Source organism: Anneissia japonica, unplaced genomic scaffold (genome assembly GCF_011630105.1).
Source record: "Anneissia japonica isolate Jap-2015-1 unplaced genomic scaffold, ASM1163010v1 scaffold640_len1575945_cov177, whole genome shotgun sequence".
NCBI classification, from domain to species: Eukaryota; Metazoa; Echinodermata; class Crinoidea; order Comatulida; family Comatulidae; genus Anneissia; species Anneissia japonica.
Genome location: NW_022684376.1, coordinates 242,901 through 265,915, shown reverse-complemented (window position 1 = coordinate 265,915; position 23,015 = coordinate 242,901). Strand labels below are relative to the sequence as shown.

Below are 23,015 nucleotides of genomic sequence, written 5' to 3'. Positions count from 1 at the left end.
ACCCCTCACTGATCCTATTAAGGTATTTCTGTCGGTTAAAAAACCCACAAAATAATGGATACATGTATAGATACCGTAAGGCCACCGCTCAATTTTTTTTCTTTAAAGTCAGGCTCGGGAGGAGGAAAACATTGATATGTTGTACAACTGATTTTTCTAAGAGAAAAAAAAGCACATTTGACGAAAAACCTTTCCCAAACTGAGGACACAAACTGAGGGGTGAACTGTATAAAATGAAGTTGCGCCCTCATGGTTCAATTCAAGCGGCGCCCCTCGTTTTTTCTTGCAGGATATGCAAATTCGGCATGCATATACTCTTCGATGCATGACATGACACAGCAGGAGCAGTCGGTCTTTTTTGTCACTGCGCTGCATGCTGAACAGAGAGGAGGGGTACCTTCGCTGATTGTCCGTTAGATTGTTGCACATATCATTCAAGAAATATACAAAATGTCAGATTATCACAAGCCTGACAATGATAAGATCCAAAAGTTAAAAGATATCGGCAATAAACTAAGAGTCCTGAGCATTCAAGCAACTAGTGCCGCAGGCTCCGGGTAAGTTACTACCTAGGCCTAGCTAGGCTGGCTGTATGAATGTATGCATCATCCCGGGACAGAAGACGGCTGGATGCAGCACTTATGCGGCTTAGCTGCACGTGTCTGATGCCGCATGGAGGAATTAGTTTATTTCGTGATAGGCCTAGGCTAGGCCTACTTATAACCCCAAAGCCGCATACATACAGTACATATGCATTGAAAGTTTTTTAGCTGAATGCTCACTTAAAAAAACATTTTTTTTGCATTCTCTTCTGGTTTGTCCAAACAATTTTTATTTTTATGAATCGTAATGTTTTCCATTTTATTGTTAGTTGGGATTTGTAGGCCTTGCTTGGCCCTACTTGATAATGTATCCCTCAGAATATGCAGTTTAATAAAGGAGGAAACTAGACATTTATCAGGAGAAAATATTGGTATTGCACTAAAACTAGTAAAAGGTCTAACATCTAGGCCTAGTCTAGGCTTATCTAGGTAGTTTATTATTGTTATAGAACAATACTTAAAGTGATATAATTATTTTTATTTATGATACAGTACATCAAGGCTCAGTCTTAAAATGATAACCAGACAAATTTTTAATTTGTTATTTTCTGTACTTCCTGTATCTTAAGCTTACTTGGTTATTTGGTTATTTTGCCTCCAGGATGCATGGCCTATTTCATCTACTTGGAAGATTTGGCTGAAGGAAAAGCATTTTAATTTATAACAGTGATACAAATAGGGCACATAAAAAAAATTATTAGATTAACACTCTTTTATTTTAAAAAAAAGTGATAAGCGTGAACGGTTTTTTTTTTCTTCATTTAATTGGAACAATAGTATATTGGCTTTTTTTATCAATGAGGGAGGGACTATTTTATTTGGCAAGAATATTGTAAATATTATATAAAAACTGGTTTAATTTTATCATTTTTTCAGAAAATGTATTTCCAGTCACAAAATTTCATTGTTTCTTTATGCTGTTGAAATAAATGATGTGACAGATTCTTTTTTTTATTCCCACATCAATATCTCCCAAAGTTTTGACGTGGGTGGGAGTGATAATCTAACAATTTTTTCTATGTGACCTAAAGAGAGATTTTAGTTAAACTTGGCTGGCAGTTGATGAGAGAAATACTTGTTTAGAATTATCTTAAAATAATACAGACAATAAATTTTGTCGGAACAAACAAATAAAAAAAATATTTACATGTAATATTTGTTTAGTCACCATACTGTTTTAACTTTTCATCACAACAACAACAATAACCGTAATAATAATAATAATAATTCGATGAGACAAATTAAAAATAATTTGCATTCTGTTATGACAAATGCTCATTTAGATAGCCCCACGATGGTTGGAATACATCGTGATAGGTGAAGAAACCTCGACCATGACAGTGTGGTTGACAGATTTCATGCAAAAATTTCAAAATATAGAATTTCACTTTCAGGAATGAGGATTTGAAAATAAATTAGATGGTTACATTGCATACTCTTCCAGGGGGCTTGGCTGGGGGCCAGCCCCCAGCCGAGTGAGACTCGATTCGCTCCACTAGCCACCTAGTCCGGGCCTTTAGCCCCTCCGTCGGGCAGGTCCTGGCACCACCACTTTCCTCAAGGCAGAATCCCATAAAAAGTCGGCTGAAAACCTATAGCAATACTGTGCATGTTAATTGGATAAATGATTAAAGTAGGCAAAATAATGACATGGTGCTACTCTTTGTGGTAAATGTTGCCCCTTTAAATCGGTGTCTTTTTAAGTCTTTTAAAAATTGTAAATCCCTACATTGATTTGGAAATGACATAGCTTGGTTTGGACTGGCACTATGGGTGATTTTTTCAAGGAAGTAAAAAGTGAATTTTTCAAGGAAGTAGTCCTTTAAATGATTTTATGGAGGCATAAATTTATACTTCCATATTTAACCAGATTGCAACTGTTTAGTTATTGTTGTTAGGCATATTAACCCATTCCACTTGCTGTCTGGCTTGATAGGTGCCACGCCCACAACAGTCCTTTCAAACATACAGTACAGTAAGTCAATTTGTGAATTTGCATTCTGTGTCCTGTCAAAAAGGGTTTTTTGGGATTCCCTTATGGCCATTTTTTTTTGTCTTCTAAGAATTACCAGATACCCTACTGTACATTCAATTCATTTTAAAACTCATTCATTTGATGTAGGAATGTTATTTGGTACAGCTTGATTGAATTGTCCTTACCACAGATTTACCATTGAATAAGGTATATATAGCAGTTGGTATACTGAAAGCCTCTTAACAAAGCTGTTTTGACTCAGCATTCAGTAAACCTATTCATGTACACAAAACCAAGTTTTTGATTTCCACACTCCAAATCACTATAAAAATATACTGTCCTATAAATGAACAGATACCACTGTCCTGTTTAGATATTCATATTCGTTGCCTTAAAACATGTTGGTCAATTACAATCTATACTACTACTACTACTTAATACTAGATAAACTTTATTTTCTAAAGATGTTAGAAAATTGTTTAAATGCATTTTTTTGGATGTTTTTCATCAATTTTCATTACAAATTAATATAAAAATAATAAAGAGATTATATAAAGTAGTGTAGGCTACTGGCTAAGCGAAGGTTTTTCGCTAATGCGTTCAATATTAGTGATAGGTTAGTACAATAAAAACAAAATTGATGAAATGACTTGCATAAAATACCAAGTAACTGTATTATATTGCGGTAGACCAATTTTAGGAATTTGACAAAGCATCTTTTCAGATGAATATTGAAATTCCAAATATATTGTAAGCTCAGTCTATTGTTCACGTTAAGCTTCTGTACCACAAAATTGTTATTCTTAATTTGACCAAAGAAAATGAAACAAACTTTGAGGTTTCCATATAGCATTGTTAAATATACTATGTGAAGAGGTTAAACAAATTTGCATCCACATTTCTCAATTAAACTGAAACTATAAATAAACAGAGTGGAAATCTAAAATTAGGCTTTTGGTGACCAGCGGCGGGCACAACACAGTCTCTACTATAGTTAACTACTCTGGGAAGATGGTTTTGCCCTCTTGTTCTATAGACCATTTTATTTACAGTGAATATTCTCCCGTCTACATACACAGGGGTAAGGGATTCTTTCGGCAACACTGCTACAAATGTAAATATTGGGAATTATTGTACAGTATGCTGTTTCAATCGTAATATGCTCTAAAACTTTGCACTACTGAATATGACAAGCATGTGGCAACCCCCAAAGAGGTTCCTAGCTATCTGGCCTCTGTACGTGGTTGGTAATTTGTGTGCTAGCTTATACTGTTTAGTATTACAGTTAACTAGGCGAATACTTTCCTCATTGTTACAAGATGACTTTGCACAGTTTTCTATAGGATCAGGAACTAAAATTTCAACGCAGACCTTCCTGTTCGACCATGATGTATGTATTAAACCTAAATTCTCTATTTCCTGGTTATGGAAATTTTAGGTGTGTGCGCTTCACCTGAAGTTTGTGGTATTTTTATTGTGTTTTATCTACTCAACACTGGTAATCCTTTGCTTGCTCTAAGGTTTAAAGTTAGCCATTTTTTTTGTAGACTGTAAAAATACTACTGTAAGCACAAATTGTTGATTGTTGAATTTGAAACTGAATTACTGTACCTGTGGTAGACTAGTATACTGTACTTTGTTAAACTTTTGAAAGATTGTAAATGTTTTTAAACTATATTTGTAGTGATATCTTCTATTTGTGGTGAAATATTATTATGGTGAAATACTATTACCAGTAACTGTAATGTGAAACTAGTAAAATAAAACTCTTAAAAAGTTGATGCACACTTTGCCTCTTTGACCTGTGTTACCATCAGGTTCAGAGACTTCCCTTGTGTTGCTATAGTAACAGGATGGAAATTGAAAGCACATTCTTACTAGAATTCTGCATTGATCTCCATTTAACAATCTATCTTACACCAATTACATATATTATACAAATATATTTTCCTCAAAAATGTTTAATTTATTGAAAATGTGATTTTTATTAATCTAGGGTATGACTGACTCTGTTCTCACTAAAGCTATAGTATGTCCATATTACCATGTTTTGATGCAACAAGTTCTAATGATTTTAATGTGATTTGGCATCATTATAGCCAAATATGGACATAACATATTGGCCAGAGTTTTAAAGCATATGTTTGGGAATTATGAAGGTTTAAATGGAAGAGTTTTATTCAGAGGTAGATGAAAATAAGGGTAGCATAGGAAAGATCATGATCATAAAACATTGAATTAATAAGACCTGAAAGAATGCTATTGATACATATTGATTGATGTGCACACTGTGCCTTTTATTATAATTTATCCCACTTCCTCTTCACATAAAATATTGTATTTAATTAAGTACAGTCATCTTTTGTGTAAATTATTCATCATATTTACGTTTTTTCCACCAACAGTGTAGTAATTATGGGAGTAACGCTGTGTACATAATGACTTTAAACTATCATCATTAAATGCTACTGAGCATTAGTGTACATGTTGGAATTTGGTGCTATATTTTTTCGATTGATTAATATTTATTTCTTAATTTTAGACATCCAACATCATGTTGCAGTATGGCGGACATTATGTCCGTACTCTTCTTTCATGTCATGAAGTACAAATTGAACGATCAGAGGGACTGCAACAGCGATAGGTTCGTGCTCTCAAAGGTAAGAAGTAAACTTAGTAGCCAAAGTGTTGGGACCAGGCGCTAACACAGATTCTGAACTGGCGGCCCGCGCGTCATTTTCGTAAAAAGCCTAAAATAATTACTGGACATAGTGATAGCCACTAGGCCAAAACCCATTATTGCATTATTTTGCGCTGCGTTGTAAGTGGCCTCCTTGTAGACCCTTTTTCACTTTGCTTGATCATTAGACCTTACAGATGGATTCAATTTACTTGGATGCTGTTCAACTTTAATTGAGAACCCCTACAATAGCACCATATGGATACTGTAGAAAAAGACTTGCACTAAATAGGAAGGTGAACCCATGAACTTTATCATAGTGAAACAAGTTTATCATGGAACCATTCAAGGTGTTGGTGGAGTGGGGTGTATAGTTAAGGTTTTTTTTTTTTTATCTAAATACATTACACTTTGCCTCTTTGACTTGTGTAACCATCGAGATCGGAGACTTCCCTTGTGTTACCATATCTACTGGATATAAACTTGTCAATTTTCAAAGATAACTTCCTGAAACTTCACATTAATTCCTATCCTACAGAGTATAATAATAAAATAATACTTTTCCATGTCCAAAAAAAGTATGCATACCTGTAATATTAATGCACGTTTATAAGGTATGCTTAAAATGAATGTGTTAATTAAATAGTAGAGGATTTCTATTGCAGCTTTTGTAGTGAAATAACTAATGTGGTTGTGTAATGTATTGTTTTAGGGCCATGCAGCACCCATCTTGTATGCTTGTTGGGTAGAGAATGGCGGATACCCTCTACAAAAGTTGATGGATCTTCGCAAGGTTGACAACACCTTTGAGGGACATCCAACGCCCGTAAGTAACTTGCATTATAATAGATCCATAGCAGCTACAGTAGGTAATGCCATCTAATCCCGGAGTCCTGGGTTGCTGGCTGCATCATTAATTACGGTAAAAATTGTATAACACTCCCATCCATATGAAATTCTTAAGAGAAGAAATACATTATCCAAAAAAAAAAGTAAACTAAAAAAAATTATCTATTTAGCTACACAATAAATAACCTTGAAACTAAAACAAGAAATTAAAAAAGACTAAAATCAATTCCACACTCTCAGTTTAGATTTAAGAGAGTTTATTTTATTCTATAAATGGTAAATTTCTGTTGGGTTTAAAGAGTAAAACTATAATCATTTATTTGATTTAATGGCAATTTTTTTATAATTCTGTTACAAATATTAGATGTTGAGGTACATCAACTGTTAATCTATTGAAAAAAAGTTTTTTTTTTTTTTTTTAGAGACTTGATTTTGTAGATGTTGCTACCGGTTCTCTTGGTCAAGGTCTCAGCAATGCTTGCGGCATGGCGTACACTGGCAAATATTTTGACAAAGCAAGGTAAGTAAAATATATCCTAACAAAATACAATTTTTTTTCCCCGTGAGCAGCAACATAAATTGAGCAAAATTATAATCATGTCAATGGATAGCCAATAAGAATCTTAGCTCTGTTGTACAATATGCCCATATATAGTCATGATGTGCCCATATATAGTCATGATGTGCCTATATAGTCAACTGTATTTAGGCATTGCATGTTTTTGTAAAATAAAATAAAACTAGTGAAGTTGATGCACACTTTGCCTCTTTGACCTGTTTGACCATCGGGCTCAGAGACTTCCCTTGTGTTGCTATAGTAACTGGATGGAAATTGAAAGCACATTCTTACTAGAATTCTGCAGAATGTCCATTCAACAATCTTTATCCAATTCCTGCATTTTTGTGATGAGTACTGAGGACACTTTCCATGTCTATCTTCAAGGATAGGAAAATTAATGTTACAGCTGTTAACAATATACAATTATCTTGTTTTGTAGCTACCGTGTTTACTGCTTGATTGGTGATGGAGAGAGTGCGGAGGGTTCCATATGGGAGGCTTGCGCCTTTGCCAGCCACTACAAACTGGACAACCTGGTGCTGATCCTGGATGCTAACCGACTCGGCCAAAGCCAGCCTACTGCCCTCGGGCACGAGATGGATACATATCAAAAGAGATTTGATTCTTTCGGGTATGCAACATCTTTAGTCATTTAATAGCTTAACACATTCCTTTGGATAAGTCTACTGCAGGCATAGCAAGCCAACCCCCTTCCCCTCTCAATCTTTTGAGTGATTTTTAAGATGATACTCAGGGGTAGGTCCAGGGAAAAATGTAGTTGGGGGTGGGGGATATGATGTGCGATGCACTGAGCAGGGGGTGGGTTGGTGTTAGTAAATTTTGTTTAGAAATGTTTGATCATAAACATTGCTACATGGAAATTTATTCGAAAGTTAGCTGTTTTTTTAGTGTGTTCTTAGTGCATTTGTTAATTTTCTATTTTTTTTTTTTTTTTCGTTTGGGTCCCTGTTGGCCCCCACATATTCTCCCCTGATACTAGCCATATATATTGCATTGCTAAGGCCTCTTCACTTTCTTTCCAATCACATTAAGGCCCATATATTGGCCAGTACACAAGGTTAAAAAATGGGGCTAATGCTACATCACAGCCTAGGATAGCTCAGGATGTTTTCACTATTGGCAAGATTAATGCATGATTACTCCAATTCACTTGACTTCGTGGATGAACTTAGTTCTCTTTTTCCATTTGTAGATGGAATTCCGTGGTTGTTGATGGACACAATGTTGAGGATCTGTGTAAGGTTTTCCATGAGGCATCAGTTACTAAGGACAAGCCAACAGCAATTCTTGCCAAGACCTTCAAAGGAAAAGGCTGCCCAGGTATAACTGTTCGACTGCCATTTGATTCCATGCAGTTTTGTGGAGCAACACATGTTTATAATCTACACATTGTGAACAGATGCCTGACCTACTGAAACTCTCAGGAGTCTACAGGGCTACTAGTTAGGAACGATATATTTGACCATTTATCCAATACAGAAATACTATATGTAAATGTTTTTGGGAATCGCACACTTTGCCTCTTTGACTTGTGTGACCATCGAGATCAGAGACTTCCCTTGTGATGCAATAACAAATGGATAAACACTTCTTGTGGGGAGAGCATTCAACTTTCCTTGCATTAGTGGGTTCCAACAAAAATGATAATTTTACATCAACAACATTCTCAGTAAAATGCATGTATTAGAAAAACAATTTTGTGTTTTTGTGTGAATTATCCTTTTTACGGATGCTCATGAAAAAAAAAAGCCACTTTTAAATTTTTTGCAGGAAGTTATTTTCTCCCCAAATGAAAAAAGTCCAATTCAGCTTTTTTACATCTTGATGTTTTTTCATGTAATGTAATGATGTAATTCTGCCAAAGAGAGTCCTTCGCTTTGATAATCAAGAATCAGATTGCCAAAACGATGATTCAAAATAAAGAATGCTAGATGATTTGAAACCATTAAGTATGGTTACCCAATGGTTACCATTGTATCAGGCAAAATACATAGTGTTAGTAATGGTTAGCCCTGAATTCTAGAATGTGGCCTATAGTACAAAAATATCCAAACCGACTGACCGACCAATTCTTCGTTTGGGTCTGTTTGTTTCCATATTATTATTGGCTTCTTTTATAATATAACGTGACAACATTTTCACGTGCCAGTTACGTATTTAAGTTTTATGATACAATTTTTATGGTGTATTTTCTTATTAGTATCTTCAGACGTTAAACTATTTTTTTTTTTAATTTAAAAAACATAAAAAATTACAAACAGCAACAAAATGCTAAAAAGGTTTTTATTACAAAGACATAAAAAGACTTACAAAACATCTATATTAAATAAATACATCTATATTAAATAGTAATTATTATTATTGAAACAATTATAATTATTTTTATCCATTGTAGAGGTGGAAGATCTTGAGAACTGGCATGGTAAAGCTCTTGGTGCCAAGGCTGATGCTGCTATTAAGGCCATCTCAGCGTTGATCCAAAGCGATAAGCCTCATGGACTTGGTCCTGCTCAACCCGTAGACGATGCCCCAGCTGTTAACATCACCAACATCAAATTGTCTGAGCCCCCAAGTTACACAGTGGGTGGCGATAAGGTAAGAGCCTCCCCTCTATTTCAAGTGCAAGTAACGTTTTATTATTGTTGATGCAAATTTACAAGAGCGCTATGATATACATCAGTCCCACATTTGCATGTTTAAATTAAGGAGTATTTTTTTTTTTCATTTCAAATTTTATATTCAGAAATCAGTACATGTACACATAGTGAACATTTTGAAGCAAATTAAATACAATATATGACAACAGGGAAGTAGAACAAAAACATTGGAAAAGATAATATCAACTCAAAATAAAGTATGCAAACCTTTCCATTTACTTTCCCATGAGTCATTATTTCAATTTAAAGCCGCATTATATGTTTCCAATAAAGTAATATTTCCTTAACTGAATTTTAAATACATTAAAACAAGGTTTTTCATCTGCCATTTTCCTTTTATATATATATGGTCTCTACCAAGTAGTAAACATATATAATAAAAAATATATAATATAAGAGTATTTTTGGTGTGAATGATACCAAGGATAACCCACTAAGTGTGAAGAATTGTTTCCATTGGGGTCATTATGGTGGTGAATTGTGCAGTACAGCAGAAAACAATCCCTTACTCTTTGCCATAGAGAGTGTACTGTGTTCTTTAACTTGCACAGGAGGCATATTGCACACAAGACCAGTGGCTTAAACGTCTCATCTAAAAAACGGTGCACTATCGTGACTTTTATTTCGGCCCTCCATCTGTAAAACGAGGAGAGCAGCGGATGGACTAAGCCAGACTGGTCCTCCTTGTGTTCATTGAAAATGTAATCATCCTTATCTCCCGTTCAATCTGTTTTGACCGCTAAAATTTACAAAAATGGATGACAGAGAAGTGAACACTATGGGACTGCCATTTTAATTACCTTTGTGTATGAAATAACTATAAATTAATAATAATTATAATTATATAATTATTAGTTGTAATTTGTTCATGTAACCTGGCGCATTTTGAGTTTAGTAAATATTTAGGTTATAAATGTGTGCCAAATAAACAAAATGTGAAGTAACTGCGTATCCAAAGTACCACCCAAACATGCCACCAATTACTATTCTACCAAGTACATGCACACACAGCCAAATGAGGCATGTTGTGGCAAAATGGCTAAGTTGTAGCAAAAATTGAAATTCAAGCTATTGGTATTTTCAGATACCTGAGTATATGATCTTTAAAATGAGGGGTCATTCATTGAAATTGGACATTTCAAGCCTAAGTTATTATAAAGTGAAAGCACAGTACTATTAGAATCAAGATAAACATGATTTTGAGTAATTGCCTTTCAAAATTTTTTGTGCATACGTTGTTTAATAGAATGAACTATCAAAATAACATAAAATAAACAATTTGCTGACCACTTCCAGAACTAATACTTTGGTACATGATTAATAAGACAATAAACTATTGATCTATAGTGAAAAACAAATTTGGATTTTTAGGCAATTTTTGGAGCTCGCATATTGTATAGCTCATTTACTCAATACTGGCCTGTGCGACAACTTAACCATTTCGCCATGACATGCCTCATATCAGCTGCGACGGCAATAGCAACAGCAGCCAAGCGCAATAGCAAAAGCAGAATCTAATATAGATAATTTGCCGATAGCTGTCTGACGTCTATCAGGGTATTATTTAAACGTTTGTCTTCAATCTTTCTAATAAAAAGCCTATGTAATGCCAATCAATCCGTACGTAGTCGCATCGGTTGGTGGATATGTTCAATTTCGGACAGATGCAAATGAAAACCAAGAGCTTCGATGGAGTCACAATGGAGAGGAGATTCCACAAGGCAACGGTCTTGAAGTATTCACAATATTAAAAGCCACTGTCGAAGATGACGGCATCTATGAATGTTACATAAATGGAAGACGCCCTGAAAAGGAACACGCCTTTTTCAAGCTGTCTGTCAGAGGTGAGTGAGTCTACAGTATTTTGCATATCACAGGGGAACTAACCTTTCCTGTCCTCTATTATTAGCTAAAATAAAGTAATGATCAATTGAGGGCACACTCAATCTTGAAAACGCAATACATTGGCATTCAGTAAGAGCATGATATGCACATTTGTATTATTAATATTATTCATTTATTATATAATATTACAATTATTATAGTTCTAAACTAGATAGAAATTATAATTGAAGTCAATCACGTGTCTTTTTTAGTTAGCCTAGGCCTAGATATGTTAATACTTATTCATGTTATTGTGTACTACAATATTATTATTATTTATAATGATTTTACAACAAAAACAGAATGCCCAACAGGAAAATGTGGTATGCCAAATTGCCGAATGGACTGTCCAAACTGTATGAACGGGGCAGTGTGTGAGCCTCATTCTTGTTCATGCCTATGCCCAGCCGGCTACATTGGTGATCTATGTGAGACAGGTGCGTATATTTATTTTAAATCAGTCATCACCTTTGTCCTATACAATTGATCTTTCCAAAATGCCAAGTCAAACCGACCAATCCAAATGTTTACGTTGTTTAAGGTACCACACCTTAGCAACAATATCCAAGGGACAGATGATAAACCTTTCCGAAGTGTCAATTAAACTTAACAGCTGACCAATCAGAACAGCACCAGGAATGCGCACATTTCACAAATACAGTTAGTGTTTGCGATATTTTAACACTGTCGTTTTGTACACCTTAGCAATTTTAGCGAAAAAATCCATTGGGAATGGGGTTCAGCATTAGCTACTAAGTGCAAGCTCGGAGATCATGTGGTAGCACCAGGCTAGTTATATGAAGGTCGTGGGCTCGTTTCGAACACAAATCTCTTGTGATATTTTTTTTCGCAAGTATTCAGGAGCGTACGGATTATTCGGTACATGTCAGGTGTAAATTTATCATTTATGATGATAAAAGATTTTCAATTAACTTTTTTTTTTCATTTTTTATTACAATTATTATTTCTAAAGATTAAAATAGTTTAATTTATGACTTTATACATACAATTATTTTACGCTTTGAAATATTTTTAAGAATAATTAAAAGTATTTGGATATTGCTCTTTCGCTGGTATTCCATCACTTGGAATAATTCCTATTCACACGCCGAAACTTGATTTACGGAAGTGTCATTCTGATTGTTTGAGGAAACGCAACCTGCCTTTCTATGGAGGCGAAACGCGGAAGTAGAAAAATTAGCGGCAGCAAGGGTAGTACCAAAAGTGTGCATATTATGTAGTGCTTATCCAGCACATTCTAAAGGCTGAGGATATAATTCGTTCCTAGAGCCCATGGTCTAGGACATTTAATTTTATTTTAAGACTCCGGAACCTTTACAGAAAGTAACATTTAGAGAACGGAAGAAAGTATCACGTCTTCTTATTTAAGCTAAATACAGATGTTTTGATAAATAATATAACACATTACAATCAATTGATGACATTAAATGATGGAACTCAAAAATTGTTGGATTTATATAAAAGAAAACATCACTCATTAAATTTAATGGCGCAAAACAACTTCAAAATGACATCGGAAAAAGTAATTACGTGGTACTAATATAGGATAAGCCTATAGTTGGCCTACGAAATGTTGTTGCCTATCCATGACAGAGTATGAGAGCCTGTTTTGTTAGTCCTTATTTTAAATCTTTGGAAAACACAAACCCTAAAAATTTGGACTTTAAATAATTATACAATTAATATTGGGATTTTTATAGTAAAATTTCTGTAAATCAGCAAAAATTATTTTGTTTGATCCCAGTCTGTTATTAACGTATGAGCTAATCAATTTTTACTGTTTTATTCCAATTTTTGGGAGTCAACACATCTTTAAGAAATAACAATTCATAAAAGTAGAAATGATAGAATAACAATGATGACTGTTTATATGCTACATAGAATTATTATTATTATTATTATTATTATTATTATTAATATTCTTATTATTATATTCCCTATGTATTATTTTTAAATGTTTCAGCGCACTCTACAAGTGATTTTGGACAGAGCGGCACCATGGCATGCAGTAGTGGTGTTGACAAGTGCATAGGTAACCGATTCTGTAGACCTCAACCATTTGGGTGTACTTGTGCAGGAGGTTTTTCTGGAATAGACTGTGGGACAAGTAAGTTTTTATGCACACTCAACTAATTTGATTAATTTTGTAATCTGTTTATAAAAATCAAACAAACTCAACGATTTTTAATTTTTCACATATTAACTGAATTATTATAGTGTGGCTATTTTTATTTTCTATTGTTGATTGTTTATTGATTCATTTATTTGATAGATAATAATTTATTTCAGTAGTTAAAGTATGCCAATACAATGTTGAATTTTATTGGCCAAGTTTATAAGCTCACCACAGACAGAATTATTTTTCTTCTTCTTCTAGCTGCTCCCACTTGAAGGTGGGGTCGCTGAGGCAGACACTATCCTTTTCCAGCTTTCTCTACCACGGACCACATCTTCTGTAGCTCCAATAGCCTTTATGTCTCTCCTTACACAGTCTAACCATCTCAGTTTCGGCCTCCCTCTTTTTTTTTTCTTGAAAGAATCATCTAACAAAATTATTGCACTTAGTGCTAGCTGCTACCACCACCACTATTACCAGCACTACCATTACCACCATTACCACCACTACCACCACCATCACTGCCTCTACCACTATAACTCCTACTACTACTACGACTACCACCACCACCAACACTACTTGCAGTTTTATATTCAATACTTCTCACTGTCGTTGAATCGCATTGTTGTTAAAAAATAAACCTATAGGTCTACAGCTAGTAGTAAAGCATTAATATTACCACAATGTTTTTTTAAAGGGTGTTCTGCAGGAACATATGGCCCCGATTGCAAGTTAGTCTGTTCATGTCCGGATGATGAGTGCAATTACCATAGTGGTTGCAGTTCCAGTAGCTGCAGTGATGGGATGACCGGCGATACTTGTACAGGTACTGTAATATAACCATTAGCAATACAAATAACTGTAATAATAATAATAATGGAAATGCTATTAATAATAGGCCTATTAATAATGGTGCACGCCCCCAAATGCTCGCCACATCTAGATGTGTATAAGAGACAGCTCCCCCACCCAAAATCATTTTGAAATAGTTAAAAAACACCTCAAATCAAAGTATTTTTCCATATTAGCCCCCGCTCACCTAATAGTCGAACCCCTCACTTTACCTCGCCCCTACCTAGATACGCAACTAATGCTAGGGCCTGCTATTAGGAAAAGTTGGTTAGCCTATAATTGAAGATTGCGTTTTATAGTCAAAATACAAATGTATGTTCTTTTTTATTCCGTCAACAAGTTTTTTTTTTTTTGTACAGGTAAGTTGAGCCCATTGCAAATTCTAAGCCAATCGCAACTCGTAAACAGTACATTCTAGGCATGGTCATAGGTCACATCACAACTAGGCATGACTTGAGTAATAGCGATGCATACCATGCATTTTCTTACAGAGTATTTGCCATCTACGCAGTGCCCAACTGGCTACCACGGTGACCAATGTCAATATGAATGCAATTGTGACTCATCTTTCACGTGTGATAAATGGTCTGGAGAGTGCGTTGTACCAGGTAAAAACTATGTCATAGCATAGTGAAAATCAGGGCCCTGTGATCATTTTCAGGGATGAAGGTTTCTCTACTGCTTTAGCATCACTAAGGTACAAGTACAAAATTAGAGCAGGGCAGGAAGGGTGGAACACCTTTTTGGCAGCCATTTTTTAAATGGTTGCCAAATAGCTTTTTGAAAACATGTTTATTGAACTCAGAAGGGACAATATCATTTGATTATATACCAAATTAACCATTTTTGATTGAGAAGTGGAATTACATACCAAAATATTCGATTTTTGACAGTTTTTGTGGTGGCCATTTTGGATTTAAAAATAGCTGCCATCCTAGCTTTTTGAAACAATGTTTATTTGACTGAGGGAGCCAAAAAACATATGATTAGACACAAATTTGCCATTTTTCATAAAGTAGATGTGGAATTATACTCAACTATTTGATTTTTTGACATTTTTGCGGCAGCCATCTTGGATTCCAAATGGCAATTACATTTTAGGTTTCCGAAACATGTCTCATTGATTCAATGACCCCAATAACATATACTTAAACACCTGATTTGCTTTTTTTATTGAATATAAGTGAATTACGAGCCGATATCTGAATTTTGGCGGCCATTTTCAAAATGGCCACCAAATATATGTGTTCCACTCTTTTTCTTAAGGTTCACCCCGCTCAATTTTATATTTATACCCTTGTAATGCTGCTATATCAGTAGAGAAACCTTTGTCCCATAAAAATGGTCACGGGGGCCCTGATTTTGACTATACTATCATAAAAAACTTCTAAGATTACACTGCCTCTGGTTATTCTAAAAACTCCCAAAAATGTGATATCTCATTTAAAAAGATCAAATCAATTATCAACTTACAATGAAACAACATCAAACAATTAAGTTTTTGTAGATTTTTAGTTGGTTTGGCCAAAAAGTATAGAATTGCAGTTCTATATACTCATTGGTGTGACATAAAGTTGGACCAGTGTAAAGGTTCAGATGCAGGATATTTTTGTATACTTGTTTCTCTGTGCATTTTAGACCCTTAACTAATTCACAGAATCCTCCTTAAACCATGACTTAGACTAGAAGTTATATTGTATTCCGTTCACATTATGCAGATCGAAGAGACTCCCATACTTAATCTGATCGAAGATAGGCAGTGGCCTATAACACTTCTTTTAAAATCTAAATTTTTAAGGCCATTAACATTTGGAATATTAGCAAAACATTCTGGCAATATTTCAAAGTTCCGCAGTTTCAAAGGAATTTTCCTGGTGTTTCAACCAATACTGTTGAACATGTTCTTTGCAACAGAAACACTTCAAACAAATTTTTTTAAAAATGTTGTCATAACTATATGTCACGCGCCACCAGTTGCCGATTTTGCCACTTCACTGCCAAATTCTTACTAAAATACGCATTTTGTTGTTCGATTTTATTACGCATACAGTATATTTTGATGTCTCTTTAAAGCAGTTTATCGGCAATTACGACACATGCGAAGGCCTTGTGGGCACAAGATCTCTCGCCAGGGAACCCTGGTAAATTCAATTAATTTGTTGGGCAACGCTGTTTTAAAAAACTTGTTTAAAGTCTAAGAGTGCCATTTCCAGACAACTACAGGTGCCTGTTCTTAAAATTGGCACTGAACACTGTAGGGCTATGGTGAATTTTGACCTCTGTTGGGAACTTGGACTTTCCGTGATGACATCGGGCCCTCTGTCTAGAGCCTTAGTGCACTCGTCAGAGAATATGGTGCCGCCAATGGTCATTGGTCTTAAATACTGTTATGTATTTCTCGTATTTATTATTAGATGATATCATTGACGTGGTAATCGTACTTGACCCACCATACACCGATATGTCAAGTGACCCTCAAGTGATATTGAGATTCTACTCGCTCGGCGACACACAAACTGAAGACATGGAAATTAGTTACTTGTCCGATGACTCTGTGCAGTTGCAATACAATGATACTGGCGAAGGACCATTCGCCAGCGATTCCACTTTTACGTACTCCACAGATGAAGACTCAGTTGGTATGGAAATTACAATTGGAGCTTCCAGTTCTGCTGCGCAAAGAGTTGGTCCATTCTTGGGTACAGCTACCTACAATGGATTTACCACAACTTCAACAGCATGGTTTCAGCCTAACGATGGTGAGTAGAAAGTCACATTTATGTTTTATTTTTTTTACTGTAAGAAAGAAAAAAACAAAAACAAAAAAAAGAACCAAAAAAAAAAAAAACCAAAAGGATTGCAATATATCTTGGTATAATATTCCAAACACCAACCACCATCTACTTAAGAAAAATTACGCTAACACGAAAGTTTCATTCAGATCAGTTGATAAGTTTTTGAGATATCTGATCTGGGAGGTTTTGCTTTGAATGGTCTGTAATATAATCACTTCTTTATTAAAACATGACAAACTATTCTGTCAATTGTCATTTTTATCCACTTATCCATTTTCGAGATATTCAGGTCTGGGTCCTAATGGCCCTCAAGTGCACACCCGAAATATGGATGTTCACTAAGACTTCAAATTTCTTCCATGCAACAGTTGATTAGTTTTTGAAATATCTGGTCTAGGAAGTTTTCCTTTAAATGGTCCATCATATCCACACCCTACTCCAGGTCGTCACCAAAATTGAATCGCCTTATTCTTGGGTCATACATAATGATCTTTGTAACTGCCATTTTGATCTGTACAACTGTTTTTGAGATATTTTGAACACAATAAACATGCACAACCTTAAATTTTAAATGACCCTCAAGTTCACACCCAAATGTGAATCATCACCAACAAAAAATTTTTTCCCTGTAGCTTGGTTAAACTCTCACAAAAAAATTTTATTCATATCAGTTGATTAGTATTTGAAATATCTTGGTTAGAACGTTTGCTCTTAAATCCCTTTAAATGGTCCTCACATTCACATCCTACTACGAACCGTCACCAAAATTCAATCATTTCTTTATTGAGTTGTACCTAACACTCTTTGTAATTTTTAATCATGTCTGTGCAGCCGTTTTTGTGATATGTCACACAAAAAAAACCACAAGAAAACAGCAAAACGTTACACAATGTTATGAAACCTCTAAATGCTACATTAAGTAAAATTGAAAAAGAAAACAAATTTCCAACCATGCTAAAAGGAAAAGAAAAAAAATAATCTGAGAATGCTATACAGAACAGATATGTTTAAGTTGACTCTTAAAAATGGTCACCAAATGTGTATGCTTAATGCAATCTGGAAGAGTATGGAGCTGCATGAGATACTGCACGGTTACCATATGTGAGGGTGTTCACTTTAGGAGGAACAAGCCAATTCTGTGAATTGAAACAAAGACTACGACAGGAGGTTTGTTGGGTAAGGACATCACCAATGTATACCTTTGCGAGGCCATTGAGCAGCAAGATCATAAAGCTAACATACTTCTTCAAGGGAAGCCAGTGCTGTTCATGCAAGGATAATGATGAAACAGTTCTACAATTAAGAAAAATTATTTACTTATTTGAGAATCAATTTGATTCTGCCTCATTGTCTGGTGTGTCTGCTTTGTCTGTCTTCTCTTGTCTTGTCACCCATTTCATCGTCTCTTTTTTGTTCTTGTCTTGTTTTGTGTGCTACACTCTTCTCTTGTGTGTGTGTGTGTTTTGTTTTTTGTTTTGTTCTGTCTCTATCTCTCCTCTCCAACCTCTGCTTTTTTGAAATTTGGACCCTCAAACTTGTTTAAAGAAAATGTATTTATTCTGTATTATCAAATTTTCAAGAAATAAACCTTCTGTTGAATTTGATACGTCTTTAAATTGATGCGTTTTATTATTATTATTGTTGTTATATTATTTTTGGCTTTTACCAGCAGTAGCTGGAAAGCCATTGTTTCTGTTCTTTTTTTTTCTTACACATTTTTTTCCTATCTTTGTTGCTTTGTGTTATCCTGCAGGCACTTTGGTCACTTTCAATGGTTGATTGATTTATTTATTGATTGATTTTATTTGATATTCTACACATAGTACAATTATAATAAACAAGTTGGCTCTTTTCCATATCAAGGATACACCTCCTAATATTTAGTGTCAATCTAAAGTGGGGTGTGGATGTGAGGACCAATTATGGGGATTTAATGTCTCTACACCAAATTTTTCAAGTTGGCTCTTTTCCATATCAAGGATGCACCTCCTAATATTTAGTGTCAATCTAAAGTGGGGTGTGGGTGTGAGGACCAATTATGGGGATTTAATGTCTCTACACCAAATTTTTCAAAAATGGGTCAACTGATCTGCATAAAACTTTCGGGAAGTTCAGCCAAGTTACAAGGAAGAAATTATTATTATTATTATGTTTTGGTGATGATCCAGTTATGGTGTAAATTTGAGGGTAAATTTGAAGTTCTGATATCCCATACCTAAATATCACAAAAACATATTCAATTTGTCAAAACGAAAATTTCTATAATAGTATTGTAATAGTTATAATAATAATATAATATATAGTTGGTGATAATCTGGAGTAGGTTGTGGATATTAGGACCATTGAAATGAAACCCTCCCAGACCAGATATTTCAAAAACTATTATCGACTTACTGTATCTCAATGATTCTTCTGTGAAATTTAACCGAGTTAAAAAACTTTTTGTGACGATAGAGTTTAGGGTGTAAATTTGAGGTTCATTTAAATTTCTAATGTCCCAGACCTTAATATCTCAAAACACATACTCACAGTTTGTGATGATGCAATGAAGAAATGATTAAATTTTTGTGACGATGTGGAGTAGGGTGTGGATATGAAGACTATTCAAAGGACCGGGCCAGATATTTCTAAAACTGTTCAACTGATCTGAATGAAACTTTTGGGAAAGTTTGAACCAAGTTACAAGGAAGAAATGTTTATGTTATGGTGACAATCCAGTGTAGGGTGTAAATATAAGGGTTATTTAAATTCCTGACGTCCCAAACCTAAATATCACAAAAACATAATCAGTCGGTCTAAATGAAAATTTCTATAATAGTTTGCCATGGTTCAGTAATGAAATGATCGAATTTTGGTAACATGGTGACCATTTAAATGAAAAAGTTCCAGACCAGATATTTTAAAAATGGATAAACTGATCTGAATGGAACTTTAAAAAAGTTTAACCAAGTTACATGGAAGAAATTATTGAATTGTGGTGACGATCTTAATTCGGGTGTGAATTTGAGGGTCATTGAAAGTGCTAATGTTATAACTGGATCAAAATGAAACTTTCCAGAATAATTTTTCATGGTCCAATGAAGAAATGATAAAATTTCTATAGTTTGAGTTTTACTAACTTTGAATTATTTACCCTGTTTTTTATTTCTTGATAATTTTTATAATAGCCTTTGTTTTTGTTGCTAGACTTTTTAAATGAGTTTAAATTTTATAAATTTCAACATCACTTCTCATTATAGCAATGAGGAAAAGTCATATGTTCTGTTTTACAAACAGACATAGTAAGTCTAGCTATTATTGTTGTTGTCTTTGACATTGTTGTCTTTGTTTTTGCTGTTGTAATCAACATCGATATCATTATTTTAATCATCATCATCATCATCAGACTTAACACTATGGCCAAATATTGTCATAACAATGTTGGACATTAATATAAATTATATATTTTGATTTTTAAATCTAGCTGAAATTAGTCCTGTTAATGATATTGTGCGGGTTTCCTTTGGTGGATTCACCCGATTGGCAACTAATGCCGAAGAAGCCAGTGATTTACGCTGGAAATTTAATGGAGAGGCCCTGGGTTGGGCAAATGGATTACCAGTCTTAACCATTACAAAAGCTTATGTTGAAGAGTCTGGTATATACGAATGTTACAGGGACGGAGACTATGACGATAAGACGCATGCATTCTTCCGAGTAGTTGTGAGAGGTAAGTTTATATAGGCATGTATCATGTCGGACATTAATATTGTATATATATTAGCCCGTGATAGTGCAGTAATGATGAAGATGATAACAGAAATGATTCAAACGTCAATATACAAATAGTGATAATGATGATTATGAGGATTATGATGATGATAATGAAGACGATGACCCCATATATTTTACGCATATTACGTATATTTTAGAGCTGTAATAATGGGCTCAACAATATGACATTTTATCTTAAGGCTGCCCAAGCGGTTTGTGCGGTCGTCCAGCATGTGTTGATACTTGTCCTATTTGCTACAACGGCGGTGTTTGTTCGGCTGACACTTGTACGTGCGTGTGTCCTCCTGGATTCATGGGAGACCAATGTGAAACAGGTTTGACTTGGTGTTCATACCTTATTTTTTATGTTGGTTATTTCAGATGTGTTTATTATAAATCAGATTGAAACTGTATGCCATGGTCGTTAATTGTAAGAAAAAGTTATTTCTGATATTGCAGTTTGCCCTGAACAGGATAATGCTTTTGGACTTACTTGCAGTAAAACATGCAGAAGTGAACCGAATGGCAACTGTAGCGGAATTAGATTTTGTTACCCGGACCCATTAGGTTGTGTTTGCGCATCTGGCTGGATGGGTCCTTACTGTGACCAAAGTAAGATATATTGGTATTATTTTACAACATTTTGGCCTAGTTTTTGGCTCGTTTTTATATCTATTCTGTGACGTAATTTGTTTGTTTTGTTGGCATTAAATTTTTAAAAAATTTTAATATGAATAAGCACTGTTACCGTATGAGCAGTTGTATCTAGGAGGGCTTATTATAATGTAATGCAATCTGGTATTGAGGCCATGAGTTTTAGAAATATGGGTAATTAAAATAAGTGGAACATAACATTATTTAGTTTGTAATGACATGTTTTGACAATATAGAAAATGTACGACTTCCATGAAGTACAATTGTAATTTTATTGCTTATTTAAGTGTGTGAACCTGGTCAGTACGGACCAGACTGTGATCTCCTGTGCCATTGCGGAGATGACGATTGTAACTATGTTTATGGATGCGAGGTTGGATCTCAATGCACGGACGGATTCATTGGCGACACTTGCAAAGGTTCGATCTCTTTTACAGTTGTAACCTTTCAATGAATATAGTCAACTAATAATCACTGTCGCAGAATATACAGTATACATATTCGTTTCGTTTTCAAACTAATATTACACATTTTTTGAAATTTCTTTATGAAGCCTTCATATACTGAACTGTTTAGTAATTAGTAATGCATACTTTTAAGGTCACTGTAATTTTCATTTTTACATTACTTAACACTGATCTTTAACATGGTTGGTAATTGTACGTCGTTTGTCTTGTTGTAATTATCAGTTTGTATTCGACTGCACTTTTTTTTTACCTTCATCTAAATGTAATTATTACGCCTACTGTACATAATGACTGCTACTTATAAAGGCCTTTATTATATTTTAAATATGTGATTATTATCATTGCATTTATAGATTGGTATTGTAGACATTAAATTTAATTGAATTGTACCCTATATCTTAACTATTTAAAATTTTATTGTGCTTGGTATGACAGATCCTGGTCCTGACGCTGTATGTACAGTTGGCGATTTTGGAGAAAGCTGTGAATTCCAATGTCAATGTGATTTCAGACAAGCTTGTAACAGGACAACGGGAGAATGTATTGACTGTACGCTTTAACTGCAATATCTTCATTAAACAATCATTTCTATCTCACCTCGTTGCATCTTATTATATCCATAGGTCTATATTACATTTTTTATTATTATAAACACAACTATAAGAAAATGTATGTAGGTTTCCAGGAGATTGTTACATGTTGGTTATACTTAAGTTCAATAATAATGAACCAGTTGAAATAAATTTTAATGTCAAAAAATAGTACAATTTAATGGTATTTTCAGGAACTCTTTTTTGATTTTGAAAGCAATTTATTGAAAACAACTTTCTCAATAAGATTTTCCAATAAATGAATGTCTGATACTGGCCTGACATTTTAAATTTAGACTGAGCCAGTAAGCGGATGTGAACTAACGGCTTCCAACCTGAAAACTCTTACAATTTTAACTTTTATTAGATCCCACTAATATTACAACATGTGACCGTGGTTTCTATGGTGAATTCTGTACACTGCAATGCCCATGCTCATTAAGTAAACCATGTGATAGAGAAACAGGCGAATGTCTTGAAGGTAGGTAAATATACTATACTACAATATACAATTTTATGCTCGATACGTTTATTTACATC

General features: G+C 34.5%; 2 protein-coding genes across 2 annotated transcripts in view; both read left to right on the top strand.

Moving 5' to 3' along the window:
* Window positions 1-341: 341 nt before the first annotated feature.
* LOC117105244 (transketolase-like) lies at window positions 342-9,347 on the top strand. The gene is made up of 7 exons (XM_033246332.1): window positions 342-557; window positions 5,120-5,237; window positions 5,970-6,083; window positions 6,529-6,626; window positions 7,105-7,296; window positions 7,879-8,006; window positions 9,082-9,347. Exons 1-7 carry the CDS (start codon window positions 451-453, stop codon window positions 9,330-9,332), a joined length of 1,008 nt encoding a protein of 335 aa, XP_033102223.1. The 5' UTR covers window positions 342-450; the 3' UTR covers window positions 9,333-9,347.
* Window positions 9,348-10,945: 1,598 nt separating this feature from the next.
* The window catches only part of LOC117105019, a 24,471-nt gene continuing 12,401 nt past the window's right edge, over window positions 10,946-23,015 (top strand). Inside the window, exons 1-12 of the mRNA XM_033246008.1 lie at window positions 10,946-11,187; window positions 11,530-11,664; window positions 13,212-13,355; window positions 14,062-14,190; window positions 14,708-14,824; window positions 16,631-16,975; window positions 20,475-20,720; window positions 20,965-21,099; window positions 21,224-21,376; window positions 21,706-21,837; window positions 22,321-22,434; window positions 22,843-22,956. Coding sequence (XP_033101899.1) covers window positions 10,950-11,187; window positions 11,530-11,664; window positions 13,212-13,355; window positions 14,062-14,190; window positions 14,708-14,824; window positions 16,631-16,975; window positions 20,475-20,720; window positions 20,965-21,099; window positions 21,224-21,376; window positions 21,706-21,837; window positions 22,321-22,434; window positions 22,843-22,956 — 2,002 coding nt within the window. The 5' untranslated portion in view covers window positions 10,946-10,949. The remainder of the gene's footprint in view (window positions 11,188-11,529; window positions 11,665-13,211; window positions 13,356-14,061; window positions 14,191-14,707; window positions 14,825-16,630; window positions 16,976-20,474; window positions 20,721-20,964; window positions 21,100-21,223; window positions 21,377-21,705; window positions 21,838-22,320; window positions 22,435-22,842; window positions 22,957-23,015) is intronic.